This window comes from Suricata suricatta, chromosome 13 (genome assembly GCF_006229205.1).
Source record: "Suricata suricatta isolate VVHF042 chromosome 13, meerkat_22Aug2017_6uvM2_HiC, whole genome shotgun sequence".
In the NCBI taxonomy this organism is placed as follows: domain Eukaryota; kingdom Metazoa; phylum Chordata; class Mammalia; order Carnivora; family Herpestidae; genus Suricata; species Suricata suricatta.
Window position 1 is genome coordinate 74,792,254 of NC_043712.1, and position 13,100 is coordinate 74,805,353.

Sequence of the window (13,100 nt, forward strand, 5' to 3'; positions counted from 1 at the left end):
TGGACTGATCCAAGATCAACTACAAGCAGTCTCTATTTTGTGTAATTATCAAAAAAATAATGTGTGATTGTGTTTCTTCATATGCCAGCCTTTTTCTTAGATCCTAATAAGACCTGCAAAATTGTATCTCTCACAAGGGTTTCTTCCTGATAGAGCACAAGAAAAAAGCTGGTAGATCATGGGGTCCCTGGGTGGCTCAGTTGGTTAAGCCTCCAACTTTGGCTCAGGTCAGATCTCACATTTGTGGGTTTGAGCCCCGCATCAGGCTCTGTGCTGACAGCTAGCTCAGAGCCTGGAGCCTGCTTCTGGTTCTGTGTCTCCTTCTCTCTACGCCCCCCCCTCCCATGTTCTGTCTCTCTCTGTATCAAAAATAAATAAAACATTAAAAAAAAAAGCTGGTAGTTCATGATTTTAAATTTAGATGAAAGTTTGTCTTTTATTTGTTACTTTTGTAATTTCTACTATGAAACATATCTGATAGACTTGATGACAATGTCTTTGTCTTTCTTATTTTTAACTTGCTGGTGAACTGAAGCTTCTGAAAGAAGACAGTCCCTAAAGTCTAGGACAGGAAGAAGTGACAGGGCCTAAGTATTTGTTTCTGAATAATTTAGAATGATCCTGATTCTATGAATATGGTCTTTTCTTCCATTGTTTTAACTAATATTCTCTTCTAATTGAAACTTCTTAGTACCTAAAATATCTCTGATGATCACAATGATTCTCCAACATCAGAAGGTTCTTTTTTGAATCATAAAAAGAAAGATTAATAAGTGTAATACTTATAATCATACCAGCCATCTTTTGATTTGGCAGTGTTTTATGGTTTTAAAGTTGTTTATATATATAAATATTATATATATAATTATATTATATCACATATAGGATATAGATAATATAGAATTAATATATATAACAAACATGTATTTTATATATTTATAATACATAAATATATTTTCTTAATTCTCAGAATTCTCAGGGATTCTGTTATTTTCATAGTGTGATAAAAATAATGGCTGCCATTATTCTGTATGCTGCACTGCCACCACTGTAAGCCACCTTACATATATTATCTCAGATCACCCTCTTAATAACCTTATGGGGCAGATGTTATTTTCAGATGTGAAAACTGGAGTTTGGAGGAATCATTGAATCAATGAGACTTAAATCCAGGTATTTAGGTTTCAAATTCAGTGTTCTGTTAATTAGGTCATGGTCACTGCAGTCTAATTATATTTGGTACATGGCAAATGGGAGTATTTGGGAAATGATACGTGAGTACTAACACATGCTGATTTTGCTAGACCTTGGAAAATAACATATTTCCGGTGTGTGTAATAAGTATGCTTTCAAAATATATCTCTAAACCAACAGAAGTTTTTCTGTTTTTGTTTTTTTTTTTAATTTAGATGCACCGCAGGATGCCAGGTCTGCCAGAATTTAATCAGGTAAGACTTAGAGAAATAAGATTTCTTTTCATATTTAGGAACTCTGTTTAAAACCTGTTGGGGTGGTTTTCTCACATCTTGAATGGACTCAATGAAGGGGGTTTATTGGTGCATCCTATTTACCTTTCTTTCCAAGGGAAGTTTTAGAAAAGAAATGTGAGATGTTTTAGAAGGAGAGAGGGTATTTGAATGTGATAGATTACTTGAATTACTGAGACGTGTAAATGGCAAGGGTGTTTGGCAGGAGCTTCTACCAGTTGAAATACTTGTAAAGTATTACCTTTTCATTTGACTGTTATATTTTATTTGGATAACGAAGATGCTTTGTGCACTGTATTTGACTTACAAGTGATGTGTGCTCAGACAAAGCTCTATTTCTGACACCAGGTGTGATGGGTGTGTGTGTGGTTTTTTTTTCCCAACAGCACCAAGTAATTAACTAAAGGGTGCCACTATCCAGAGAGAGTGGAGATCCTATAGGTGAAGAGTTCAGTCCTACAAGATGGCCCTTCCTTCCCACACTTCGGGTACCAACCCCAAGTCCAAGTTGTCACCTGTGGTTCTGACCAATAGGCTATCAATGAGAGGTTCCAAAACATCTCCATAGGGTCAGTTAATTTGCTAGCAAGGCCCCCAGACTCAGAAACATTGACTTCTGTTTGCCAGTTTATTATAAAGGATATTAGGAAGGATAAACAGCTATGTGTAGGGCCGGGTCTGTGGCCTTCTGAGAAGGCCAGTCTTCTAGCACCTGCATGTGTTCATGCAGTTCAACCTGAACTTCTCTGAATGCCATCCTTTTGGGTTTTTATGGAGGCTTTATTACGTAGGCATGATTGGCTGAATCATTGGCCATCGATTTATCTTTCTTTATTTTTCTTATCAGTATCCTTATCTTTCTTATCACACAGGAAATTTCAAGAGTTTTAGGGGCTCTGTGCCATAAATGGGGACAAAGACCAAATATATATTTATTGTAAATCACAATATTACACAAGCTTATGGGCGAAAATAACTCTTTAGCAGAATACAAATGTTAACAGTTATTTACATTTCAAACGAAGTGTTAGTAACTGGTTTTACCCTTCTCTTTTGTTAAGTGGAGGTAGATGTAATTTCCTGAATTTTGAGCATAGTTCACATTACGGATTGACCCAAAGTTAAATAAGAGAAGAAAAATCCAGAATCCCTAGGTTAGCAAATCACAGGGAAAGGAAGGCACCGTCCTTGGTGGAGGATAAGAGGAAGGATAAGCTTGCTGGGTGTGTTGGTGTGTTCAAGCTGTCACAACAGTGGAGCATGGACTGGCAATTCTTATTTCAGAGCTGTGCAATCCAAGTTCAAGGTGCCATGAGAGCTGGCTTCTGATGAGGCGTCTCTTCTTGCTCTGCAGGCAGCTACCTTCTCACTACGTCTTCACACAGCCTTCCTCTGCACTGAGAAGAGAGAGCTGCTGTCTTTCTTATGAAGACACCGTCCCTCTCAGATTAGAGTCACACTCTTATGACCTCATTTTTTATTTGCTGTTGAATTACATTTTTATTTTTTTTAAATACTATTTATTGTTAAGTTAGCTAACATACAGTGGACACAGTGAGCTCCTGGTTTTGGGGGGTAGATTCCCGAGGTTCATTGCTTACATACAATGCCCGGTGCTCATCCCAACAAGTGCCCTCCTCCATTTTCCCCTCTCTCGCTCCTTACCCCCATCAACCCTCAGTTTGTTCTCTGTATTTAACAGCCTCTTAGGGTTTGCCTCCCTCTCTGTTTGAAACTATTTTTCTCCCTTTTCTTCCACATGGTCTTCTATTAAGTTTCTCAAGTTCCACATATGAGTGAGAACATATGATTTCTGTCTTTCTCTGACTGACTTGTTTCACTTAGCACAATACCTTCCAGTTCCATCCACATTGCTGCAAATGGCAAGATTTCATTCTTTCTCATTGCCAAGTAGTATTCCATTATGTATATAAACCTCATCTTTATCCAGTCATTGGTTGATGCATACTTGGGCTCTTCCCATAATTTGGCTGTTGTTGAAAGCACTGCTATAAACACTGGGGTGCATGTACCCCGTCGAAACAGCACTTCTGTATTCTTTGAATAAATACCTAGTAGTGCTATTGCTGGGTCATAGCGTTGTTTCATTTTTAATTTTTTGAGGAGCCTCCACACTGTTTTCCGGAGCAGCTGTACCAGTTTGCATTTCCACCAACAAAGCAAGAGAGTTCTCATTTCTCCACATCCACGCCAGCATCTGTTGTTTCCTGAGTTGTTAATATTAGCCACTCTGACTGGTGTGAGGTGGTATCTCAGTGTGGTTTTGCTTTGTATTTCCCTGATGATGAGTGATGAGCGTCTTTTCATGTGTCTTTTGGCCATCTTGATGTCTCTTTTGGAAAAGCGTCTATTGATGTCTTCTGCCTTATTTTTCACTGGATTATTTGTATTTCAAGTGTTAAGTTTGGTAAATTCTTTATAGATTTTGGGTACTAATGCTTTATTCAATATGTCGTTTGCAAATATCTTCTCCCATTCTGTTGGTTGACTTTCAGTTTTGATGATTGTTTCCTTTGCAGTGCAGAAGGTTTTTTCTTGATGAGGTCCCAGTAGTTCATTTTTGCCTTTATTTCCCTTGTCTTTAGAGATACGTTGAGCAAGAAATTGCTGTGGCTGAGGTCAAAGAGGTTGTTGCTTGTTTTTATCTCTAGGGTTTTGATAGTTTTCTGTCTCACATTTATCTTATGATCTCATTTAAATGATTACTGCATTATAGACCCTATCTCCAAATATAGTCACATTGGGGATTAGGGTTTCACCCTATGAGTTTTGAGGGACAAAATTCAGTTTATAACACTGAATGGAGAGTTTCATTTGGCTAACCTCTTTTACCTTTCCTCAAATTATTTTTTCTTTTTAGCAATTATTTCAAATTTGCTCACATTGAAAACAAACCTAAGAATATATTGAAAAGAAGTAAAGGCTTCATTTACTCCTTCTGTTTCCTACTTTATTCTCCAGAACCTCTTCCTGGCTATATTTTCCCGACCTCACAATCTTTAGAGGTAACAAATGTGGACAATACTGGAAAAACATCTTTTTCACACTATCCAGAAATTAAAAATGGCTGAAACTTGTGATTTTTGCACCTAACTAGGACCTAGTTTGATTTTTTTTCATATAGAGAGGAAAATGTCCCAATGTCAGTTACTGGGCAGTCTGTTCTAGCCATTGCTATTATCTTCTCTGTTACATAACAGATTCCCATATGTCTATGACTGTGTTTCTAAGCTATTTTATTTTATTTTATTTATTTTTTAGTGTCATTGATCTACTTCTCCTGTTCCTGGTAAATGCCACTTTGCTTCATTATTATAGTTTTATAGTCTATCTTGATACCTGATAGGACAAGTCCTCAATGCTTTTTTTTTTAAAGTCATTTTATGGGGTGCCTGGGTGGCTCAGTCAGTTGAGCATCCAACTTCAGCTCAGGTCATGATCTCACTGTTCGTGGGTTCAAGCCCTGCATCAGGTTCTATGCTGACAGCTCAGAACCTGGAGCCTGCTTCAGATTCTGTGTCTCCCTTTTTCTCTGTCCTTCCCCAGCTCATGCTCTGTCTCTGTCTTTCTCTCAAAAATAAATGAACATCAAAAAAAAGATTTTTTTTAAGTCACTTGACTCTTTTAGGCAATTTATACATCTGTATGAATGTTAAAATTGCTTGGTCAAATTCCCCAAAAATCATTTTAGGATTTTGATGGATATTTTATAGAATTTATAAAAGCAGTTTGGAAAGGAATTGGCATTTAGCATCCTTACAAAGGTAATTCTCAAGGTATGCCTTTGGTTAGGGATGTATAATTTGGGACGTCTAAAAGTTTTAACTAAAAGGATGAACATGGTAGTTTTTTTTTTAATGTTTTATTTATTCTTGAGAGAGAGAGAGCATGCTCGAGCATGAGCAAGGGAGGGGCAGAGAGAGAGGGAGACACAGAATCTGAAGCAGACTTGAAGCTCTGAGCTGTCAGCACAGAGCCCAATGCTGAGCTCGAATTCACAAGCTGTGACATCATGACCTGAGTTGAAGTTGGACGTTCTACTGACTGAACCACCCAGGTGCCCTCCCCCTTTTTTAAAATTTGGAGGTAATTGGTTTCTTCTGTGGGGCTATCTTGCCATAATTTAATGACCTGGTAAAAACTAGAATAAAACCACATTAACTCAAATGGGTTAGACTAGAAAAATACGTGGTTCAAATGAAGAATAGTCCTTTGAAAAGTTAGTGATTTGTCTTTCCCGGTGTGAATGATGGTTTGCCTCCACTCATGTTCTGTTTAGAAAAAGCCACAGTGAAATGAATCATTCAGCTTATGAATAAATGCTTTTTCATTCTGAAGACTAACCCTTGCTCCAAAAGATAACCAGGTGATACATTTCTCTCTAATACATTCCAATGACATATATTCTATACATGTGAGATTATTCCTCCATCCTTTGAGTCAAGAGCCCCTCCAGGCAGAATTCCGAAATGGTCCTCTGACTTCTTGTCCTGATATCTCATCGTCATCTTGTTTTCTTGCTTAGGAGAACCCTATAACTTGTATTCATTTTTATGTTGCTTTCACACACATACATGGTAAGCCAGGATCACTTATAAAGTTGAGTAACCATTTTGTATATAATGGGTATATGATCTGACATATTTGATTCAAATAATTTCCTTGGTCTGCAGATGTATAGTTTTGCATTGTTGCAAGTTTTAAAGTTATATGTGCTCAAGTGGTAATTTTTCTTTTTGATGTTTTCTAATTTGTGAAACAGGAGAAGCTTATCATTCTTTCAGCAATATGATTATTATTATATTTTGTTAATTTTTACATAGTTCTAGTTTTCTAGTTTCAAAAAGATTTAACCTGTTATTTTGCTTATTTTGTTACATTGTAGAAATTATGGTTATTATCTGAAATAGTTTTCAAACCTTATCATCGGCAAGAACATTTATTGAATTTTTCTTCCTTATATTATAAATATTAATCTATTTACATTTGTAGTCAAGTCTCATGGCTCTTTTCTTGTGGCAGCTCTATGTTTACATATTTCTCTGAAATTAAACCTTTTTTTGCATTGATTAATATTCCTTTGTTTCAATATGGATATTATGTTTTATATGAAGAGATTTTCTGACTCTTAAGTATTGCATATTAGAGCTTTTTAGTTTTTTTCTCTTTTTTCTTTTTTTTGTTTTTGTTTTTGAGCAAGAGCGTATATGTCTGCAAATGAGGGAGGGACAGAAGGAGAGAAAGAGAGTCTTAAACAGGCTCCATGCCTACCAAGGAGGCTGATATGGGACTCGATCTCACAACCCTGATATCATGGCCTGAGCCAGAATCAAAAGTCAGATGCTTAACTGACTGAGCCACCCAGGCACCCCTCATTTATTTCTTTTATTCTTTTTAGATAGCATTAAAAAAATTTACATCCCAGTTAGCATATAGTAGAGTAATGATTTCAGGAGTAGATTACAGTGACTCTATCTCCTATGTGTAACACCTAGTGCTTGTCCCACCAAAGTCTTCCTTCATGCCCCCTGCCCATTTAGCCATCCCCCCACTCTCATTTTTTGTCTTAACAACTTTGTTGAGATATAATTAACATAAACTGCATATATTTAAAATATACAATATGACTTTTTTTTTTTTTTTACCATCCTAACAATTTCAATAGTGTTAAGAGGATTTATGTTGTTGGGCAACAGATCTTCAGAACTTTTTCATCTTGAAAAACTGAAACTCTATATCCATTAAACAATATTTCCCCATTGGCCACTCCTCCCTGTCTCTGGCAACCGCCATTCATTCTATCTTCTGTCTGTATGGGTTTGATTACTCTTGGTACCTCATATAAGCGGAATCATACTTGTATTATGACTGGCTTCTTTCATGTAGCATAATATCCTCAGAGTTTAACCATATCGAAGCAAACCCAGGAGTCTTCCCTTTTGAAGGCTGGATAATATTCCTCTATAAGCATATGCCACTCAGGTTTGGCTATTCATCTGTCAGTGGGCACTTGGTGATTGTGAATAATGATTCAGAATACTTATATGAATGGGTGTGTGCAAGATTTCTGGTGTTTTTTTTTAAAACACTCCCCAAATGATTTTAATGTGCAGCCAAGGGAGGGTCTAAACTCAGAAGACAATCTAGTGATACAAATCTAATATAAAATTAGGTGAAGTTTCAAAAATTGTTCATATGTATCATCTATATATTACCCAGAAAAATGTAGAAGCAGTACATCTATTTTCTGTTTCAATATTGTGTAGTTTTCTGTCTGAAACTGGTTTTTATCCCATACATAAGGTGTTACTGTGGGCGATTGATTGGAGATCATCATGGGATAGATTATTCCTGGACCATCTCAGCGGCCAACGGTAATGAGGATGTGCAATGGTCTGTTGAAAAGCACACGACAAAAAGCCCTACCGATACGTTTGGCACTATTAATTTTCAAGATGGAGAGCACACCCACCACTCCAAGGTTTGCTAATAACTTACATTGTTTCGTAGCTTTTTTTTTTTCTTTTTTTAGGGGAGAGAGAGTGAAAGCAGGGGAGAGGGGCAGAGGGAAAGAGAGAGAATCTTAAGCAGGGAGCCTGACACAGGGTTCGATTCCACGACCCTGGAATCATGAACTGAGTCAAAATCAAGAGTTGGATGTTCAACTGCCTCAGCCACCAGGCACACGTTTTGCTAGTTTTTAACAGAGAATAATCTGCAAATGTTTCTCCAAATTGTATTTCCAAGTGTAGATGACCAGATGACCAGATGCTATTGCAAAAATGATCCATGTTATTGACCTCTTCACAAAAATGACCTGGCCCTTCCCTTTCCCTTATGTCTGAGGGGCATTATACCTTTTTCCCTGGTGTGGTATGGCCAGCTCTTTATTTGGTTGACCTCGTTCAGCAAGGTTATGCCTTCCCCATAGGAGAATGGCTTATGCTCTTGAGATGGTTGCCAAAGGGCTGCCCAATATTTAAGGAATGGAGAAAAGCCACTGCCGCAGAGGAGGCGTTAGACGAAGAATGACCATAGCAATTACCAGAAACTTGTGGCTGTTCATGCCTGCCGGAAACGGGGGAGTTTTTTTCTGTACCCTGGAATGATAGTCCTGGGGCCTTTCCAGGCCAGTTTTTCTCCTGTTCCTGATATTTTTGCATGTCATTTGCATAGTTTTGACAGGTCAGTCATCTCTCAGGTATTTTTCCTTGAGCTTGTGAATCACCTGTGTTATTAGAGGCAGATTTCTCTTGGGAACGTGGGGGCGTCTACCTCAGGAAGGCTTAGCATCAACTGTATCCTGGAGTGTGACCTTCAGTTGAATGAATTTGGAACAATAGTTCTTAATGATGCAATCATAATCAAGTTTCATAATAGAGTTTTACGGTAATCTACTTTTCCAGTTATTAATCCTCTGGGGTTTAGTGTTGTGTGTTGCGTTTTCTGTAGTTGGCGGGAATACTGTACTGATCCCCCTCTACGCTCCTTTCTGGAAGTTGACTCTTTATAGAGCCCCGTATGTAAGTTTCCCCTTAAGTTTAATCTCCTTCCTTTTGCTTTTATGTTTATTCATAATCACCTTGATTTTCTCAGCTTTTCATCCATTTGGCAAATGTTCATTGGGTGCTCACGCTTTGCTAAGTCCAAAGAGCACCTTTTCCATGTACCCACATTGCCTATGGTCTAGTGAGGTAAACAGGAAATAAATATATGATTCCCACGGGTGGGGACGGCGGAGGGGGTGGGGCACGCGATGCTCTGGATGGGAATACAGGGTTCTTTGAGAGAATGAAAAGGATAACTCCTGTTTTTCTGAGGCAGTGTGTGTGTGTGTGTGTGTGTGTGTGTAGGAAGCCATCTGGAAGTGGGGACAGCTAAGCTGATATCAGAAAGGTGAGTGAGGTGTTTGGTGTCTGGTGAGGCAGAGGGGTAAGATCACTCTGGGCTTTCGGGAAGGCCAAGGGAGAATATGGTACATTTAGGAGAATTGAAAATATGGTTTTATGCTTAGCACTAGACTCCCATTATATCCTAAGTACCTGGAATGCATTTTATTTGATCTTTCAGAGGAGTCTACCTTTCATCTTTAAGACCAGAATTGCAAGTCATGTTTATAGGGAGAGGCAGGAAAGCAGTGGGAGCTGGTTGTTTATTTCCCTCCCATGCATCCCCCTTCTCCCTGTTTATCCCACCCACCTCATTCCACAAAGGATTTAAGAAGAATCTATCCAGTTAAGAATCTGCCTGAGTTTGTTATAAAGGAGGGGGCGGGGGAAAGTAAGTCATTAACCTTTGGCATCATCTTGGTTGGCCTTTGGAAGAAAAGACTCTAGTGCTGATAATTTAGTTAATCAAGGTTGTTTATCTGAAATCTTAAGGAAAAATATCTGCTAGGACTAAAAGGACTTCTAGATGACAGAGAGAGGCACCTGGGAGACAGAGTTGAGGTAGAGAAAAGGTGAACCACATTAGAGCTGCCTCCTCTGCCTTTATTCATGTTTCGGAGCAACACAAATCATTTCACAAAGCTCAACTTGTGTTTTTTCCTACTATGTGAATATGTTAATGAAGCCCTGGCAACTCATTTTCCTCTCTTGTAAATTGAATCCTGATTTTCCTTAGGCTCTATTACATTTTGTGATGGCTGTACCACCTCGATGTTCAGAAATCTAACAGTTTTGGGGGCATCTGGGTGGCTCAGTCAGTTAAGCGTCTGACTTTGGCTCAGGTCATGATCTCACTGTTTGTGAGCTTAAGCCCTGCATTGGGCTCTGTGCTGACAGCCTGGAACCTGCTTCAGATTCTGCATCTCCCTCTCTTTCTCTCTGCTCCTCCCCTGCTCACACTGTCTCTCTGTCTCTCTCTCAAAAATAAAAATAAAAATAAATAAAGAAATTTAATATTTTAATAATTAAATAAAGGAATTATGTTTTAAGAAATTCACAGATGTATGATGGTTGTTTTAAGTCACTATTGCGTCCTGGAAGATAATGTGATAATTCTATTTGCATATGCGTGAAGCTCTCCACCTGTGGGTCTTTTTGGACAGTTTTATAACTCATGGTGTCTAGTGCCCTTGTTCCTGTAAATCTGGCTTATTCTTGCTGTTGGTTGGCTTATGCTTGAGGACGGCCAACTCCTCTCAGGATGATTTTCACAGGCTGCCTGTGGCTGCATCCGCTGGAAAAAGAGAGTCAGCCATACCCTATGATCTTAGGCAAAGCACAAAATGAGTCTGGTCCTACCTGCTGACTCGGATTTCTCTCTTCTTTTAGCTACATTGACTCGTCAAAGATATGATTCTTTTGTGAAAAGTACTTATTTTGGATAAAGGCATCTTCAGAGAGATCATCATATATAGAGAGAATGTTTAGAATGTAACATTTGCAATAAATTAAATGTACCTGCTCCCGGATTGTAACTTAATTGAAATTATGCAACTTTATGAAATAGTCAAGTAAATTAGAGGTCATACCATGTATGAAAAACCCCATTTCACCTATGTCTAAAAGCTTCTTTTATTTATTTAAAAAAAATTTTTTTTAATGTCTTTATTTTATTTTGAGAGACAGAGCAGAGAGTGAGTGGGGGATGGGCAGAGAGAGAGGGAGACACAGAATCTGAGCAGGCTCCAGGCTCTGAACTGTCAGCACAGAGCCCGACGTGGGGCTCGAACCCACGGACTGTGAGATCATGACCCAAGCCGAAATCAGATGCTTAACCGACTGAGCCACCCAGGCGCCCCTAAAAGCTTCTTTTAAATGGGTTTCCTGGAGCAGTGGTTTTTGCCAGCCTGGAATATTTCTGCCTCTTCCCAGATCTTCTAGAGAACATTGGTGGGTCAACCCTGAAAACCAGAGGAAGCCTTCCTACCGTGACTTGTAATTCCCAGAAGGAACTTAAAGTGGGGTGTGGGATCCTTTCAAAGTAAATGTTTCCATTATACAAAGATGAAGTTTTCAAGAAATCCCAGACACTTCCTTTCAAGCTGGGGCCATTCCAGTCACCCTGCTGTGCGCTTATTGTTGCCCACATGGAGTTTGCGCTGTTTCATGTACATGTGTGTGTGCGTATCTTCCAGTACCTCAGAACTTCTTATGATACAAAGGCGGAGCATCTGTTACATTTAATGTTGAAAGAGTGGAAGATGGAACTGCCCAAGCTGGTGATCTCTGTCCACGGGGGCATCCAGAACTTCAGGATGCCATCTAAACTTAAAGAGATCTTCAGCCACGGTTTGGTCAAAGCCGCAGAGACGACGGGAGCCTGGATCATAACTGAAGGCATCAATACTGGTAAAGCGCACTTTCTGGTCCTCTTTCTTTTCTCTTCTCTTTTCCTTCCTCTTTCTAATTGAGTCAGGGAGAAGGGCACCTAATCTGCTCCACTGTGCTCCCAGGAGATATGGTAGCATGAAAGAGACAAAAAAAATAGTGACTAGGGAAAAAAAAAAAAACCCAGAAGATTAATAGACCTTTCCTGGAATGTGTTTTCACCATTGTTAAAATCTGCTATTTTAACACAACCTTGGGTAAACCTCTGGCAAAGAAAACAGTCTTTTCATGAACTTGAGGCTCTCCTGTGGTTTGAGAGGACGCAGAATGCATGCAAGTGTGTAGTGTGTGGGCACGGGCAAGAGCTAGTCTCCATGGTCAAATTCTACGCCCAAAACACAACTGCACAAATTCGAAGATTGAATTGGCTTTATTAAGCACTCACAAATTGGGCAGCATCACATTTCACAAGTAAAGAGATGCTCAGAGAAGAAGTACAAAGTGGTAGGTTTTTACAGGAAGGAGGGTGGGGCAAGGAAGTTATCAGCAAAAGAAAAGAAAGGGCTGGTCCAGGTCCGGTAACCCTGTCCTTGTGACCGGTTACCTCATTGGTGCTGATCAGAAAGTTTTTTTTTTAAAACATTTGTTTATTTTTGAGAGACAGAGAGACAGATCATGAGCAGGGGAGGGGCAGAGAGAGAGGGAGACACAGAATTGGAAGCAGGCTCCAGGCTCTGAGCTGCCAGCATAGAGCCTGACATGGGGCTCGAACCCATGAACTGTGAGATCCTGACCTGAGCTAAAGTCATATGCTTAACCAACTGAGCCACCCAGGTGCCCCAGATCAGAAAATTTCTTACGGAGTGGTGAAGACTACATTTCTGGGGGACGTTGGCACTACAGTTAGGTACTAGGCCTCAATGTGATAACTTGGCTTAAGTGATTCCATTTTGAGACTGTGGTTTCCCTTTTTAACAACATATGCTTTGTTTTACTTATTCCTTTTTTATGTTTGTTTTTTAAAACATTTTAGGTTAGAGCCAGTTAAGGAACACAAATATAATAGTGTGAGGACTATTGAAATAGTTCACAAAAACAAAAGAACTGAGAAATGAGACATACTCGGAGCTTTCTTAAACAATAATCAGGATCAGACCCAGTTCAGCCACAGCTCCTTAGGGCCTGACTGCTCAGGAAAAGCTCCGTGGACCAGCAGCATCGGGATCACCTGGGAGCTTGTTGGGGACGTGGATCTCAGATACCTCCCCAGACTGGCAGGAATTGAATGCCACAAGCTATTAGGGTCTGCTGTGTA

At 39.3% G+C, this 13,100-nt stretch overlaps 1 protein-coding gene across 1 annotated transcript in view; it reads left to right on the forward strand.

Moving 5' to 3' along the window:
• The window catches only part of TRPM6 (transient receptor potential cation channel subfamily M member 6), a 197,393-nt gene that overhangs the window by 80,225 nt on the left and 104,068 nt on the right, over positions 1-13,100 (forward strand). The window contains exons 6-8 of the mRNA XM_029919758.1: positions 1,410-1,448; positions 7,812-7,989; positions 11,593-11,806. Of these exons, the coding sequence (XP_029775618.1) occupies positions 1,410-1,448; positions 7,812-7,989; positions 11,593-11,806 (431 nt within the window). The remainder of the gene's footprint in view (positions 1-1,409; positions 1,449-7,811; positions 7,990-11,592; positions 11,807-13,100) is intronic.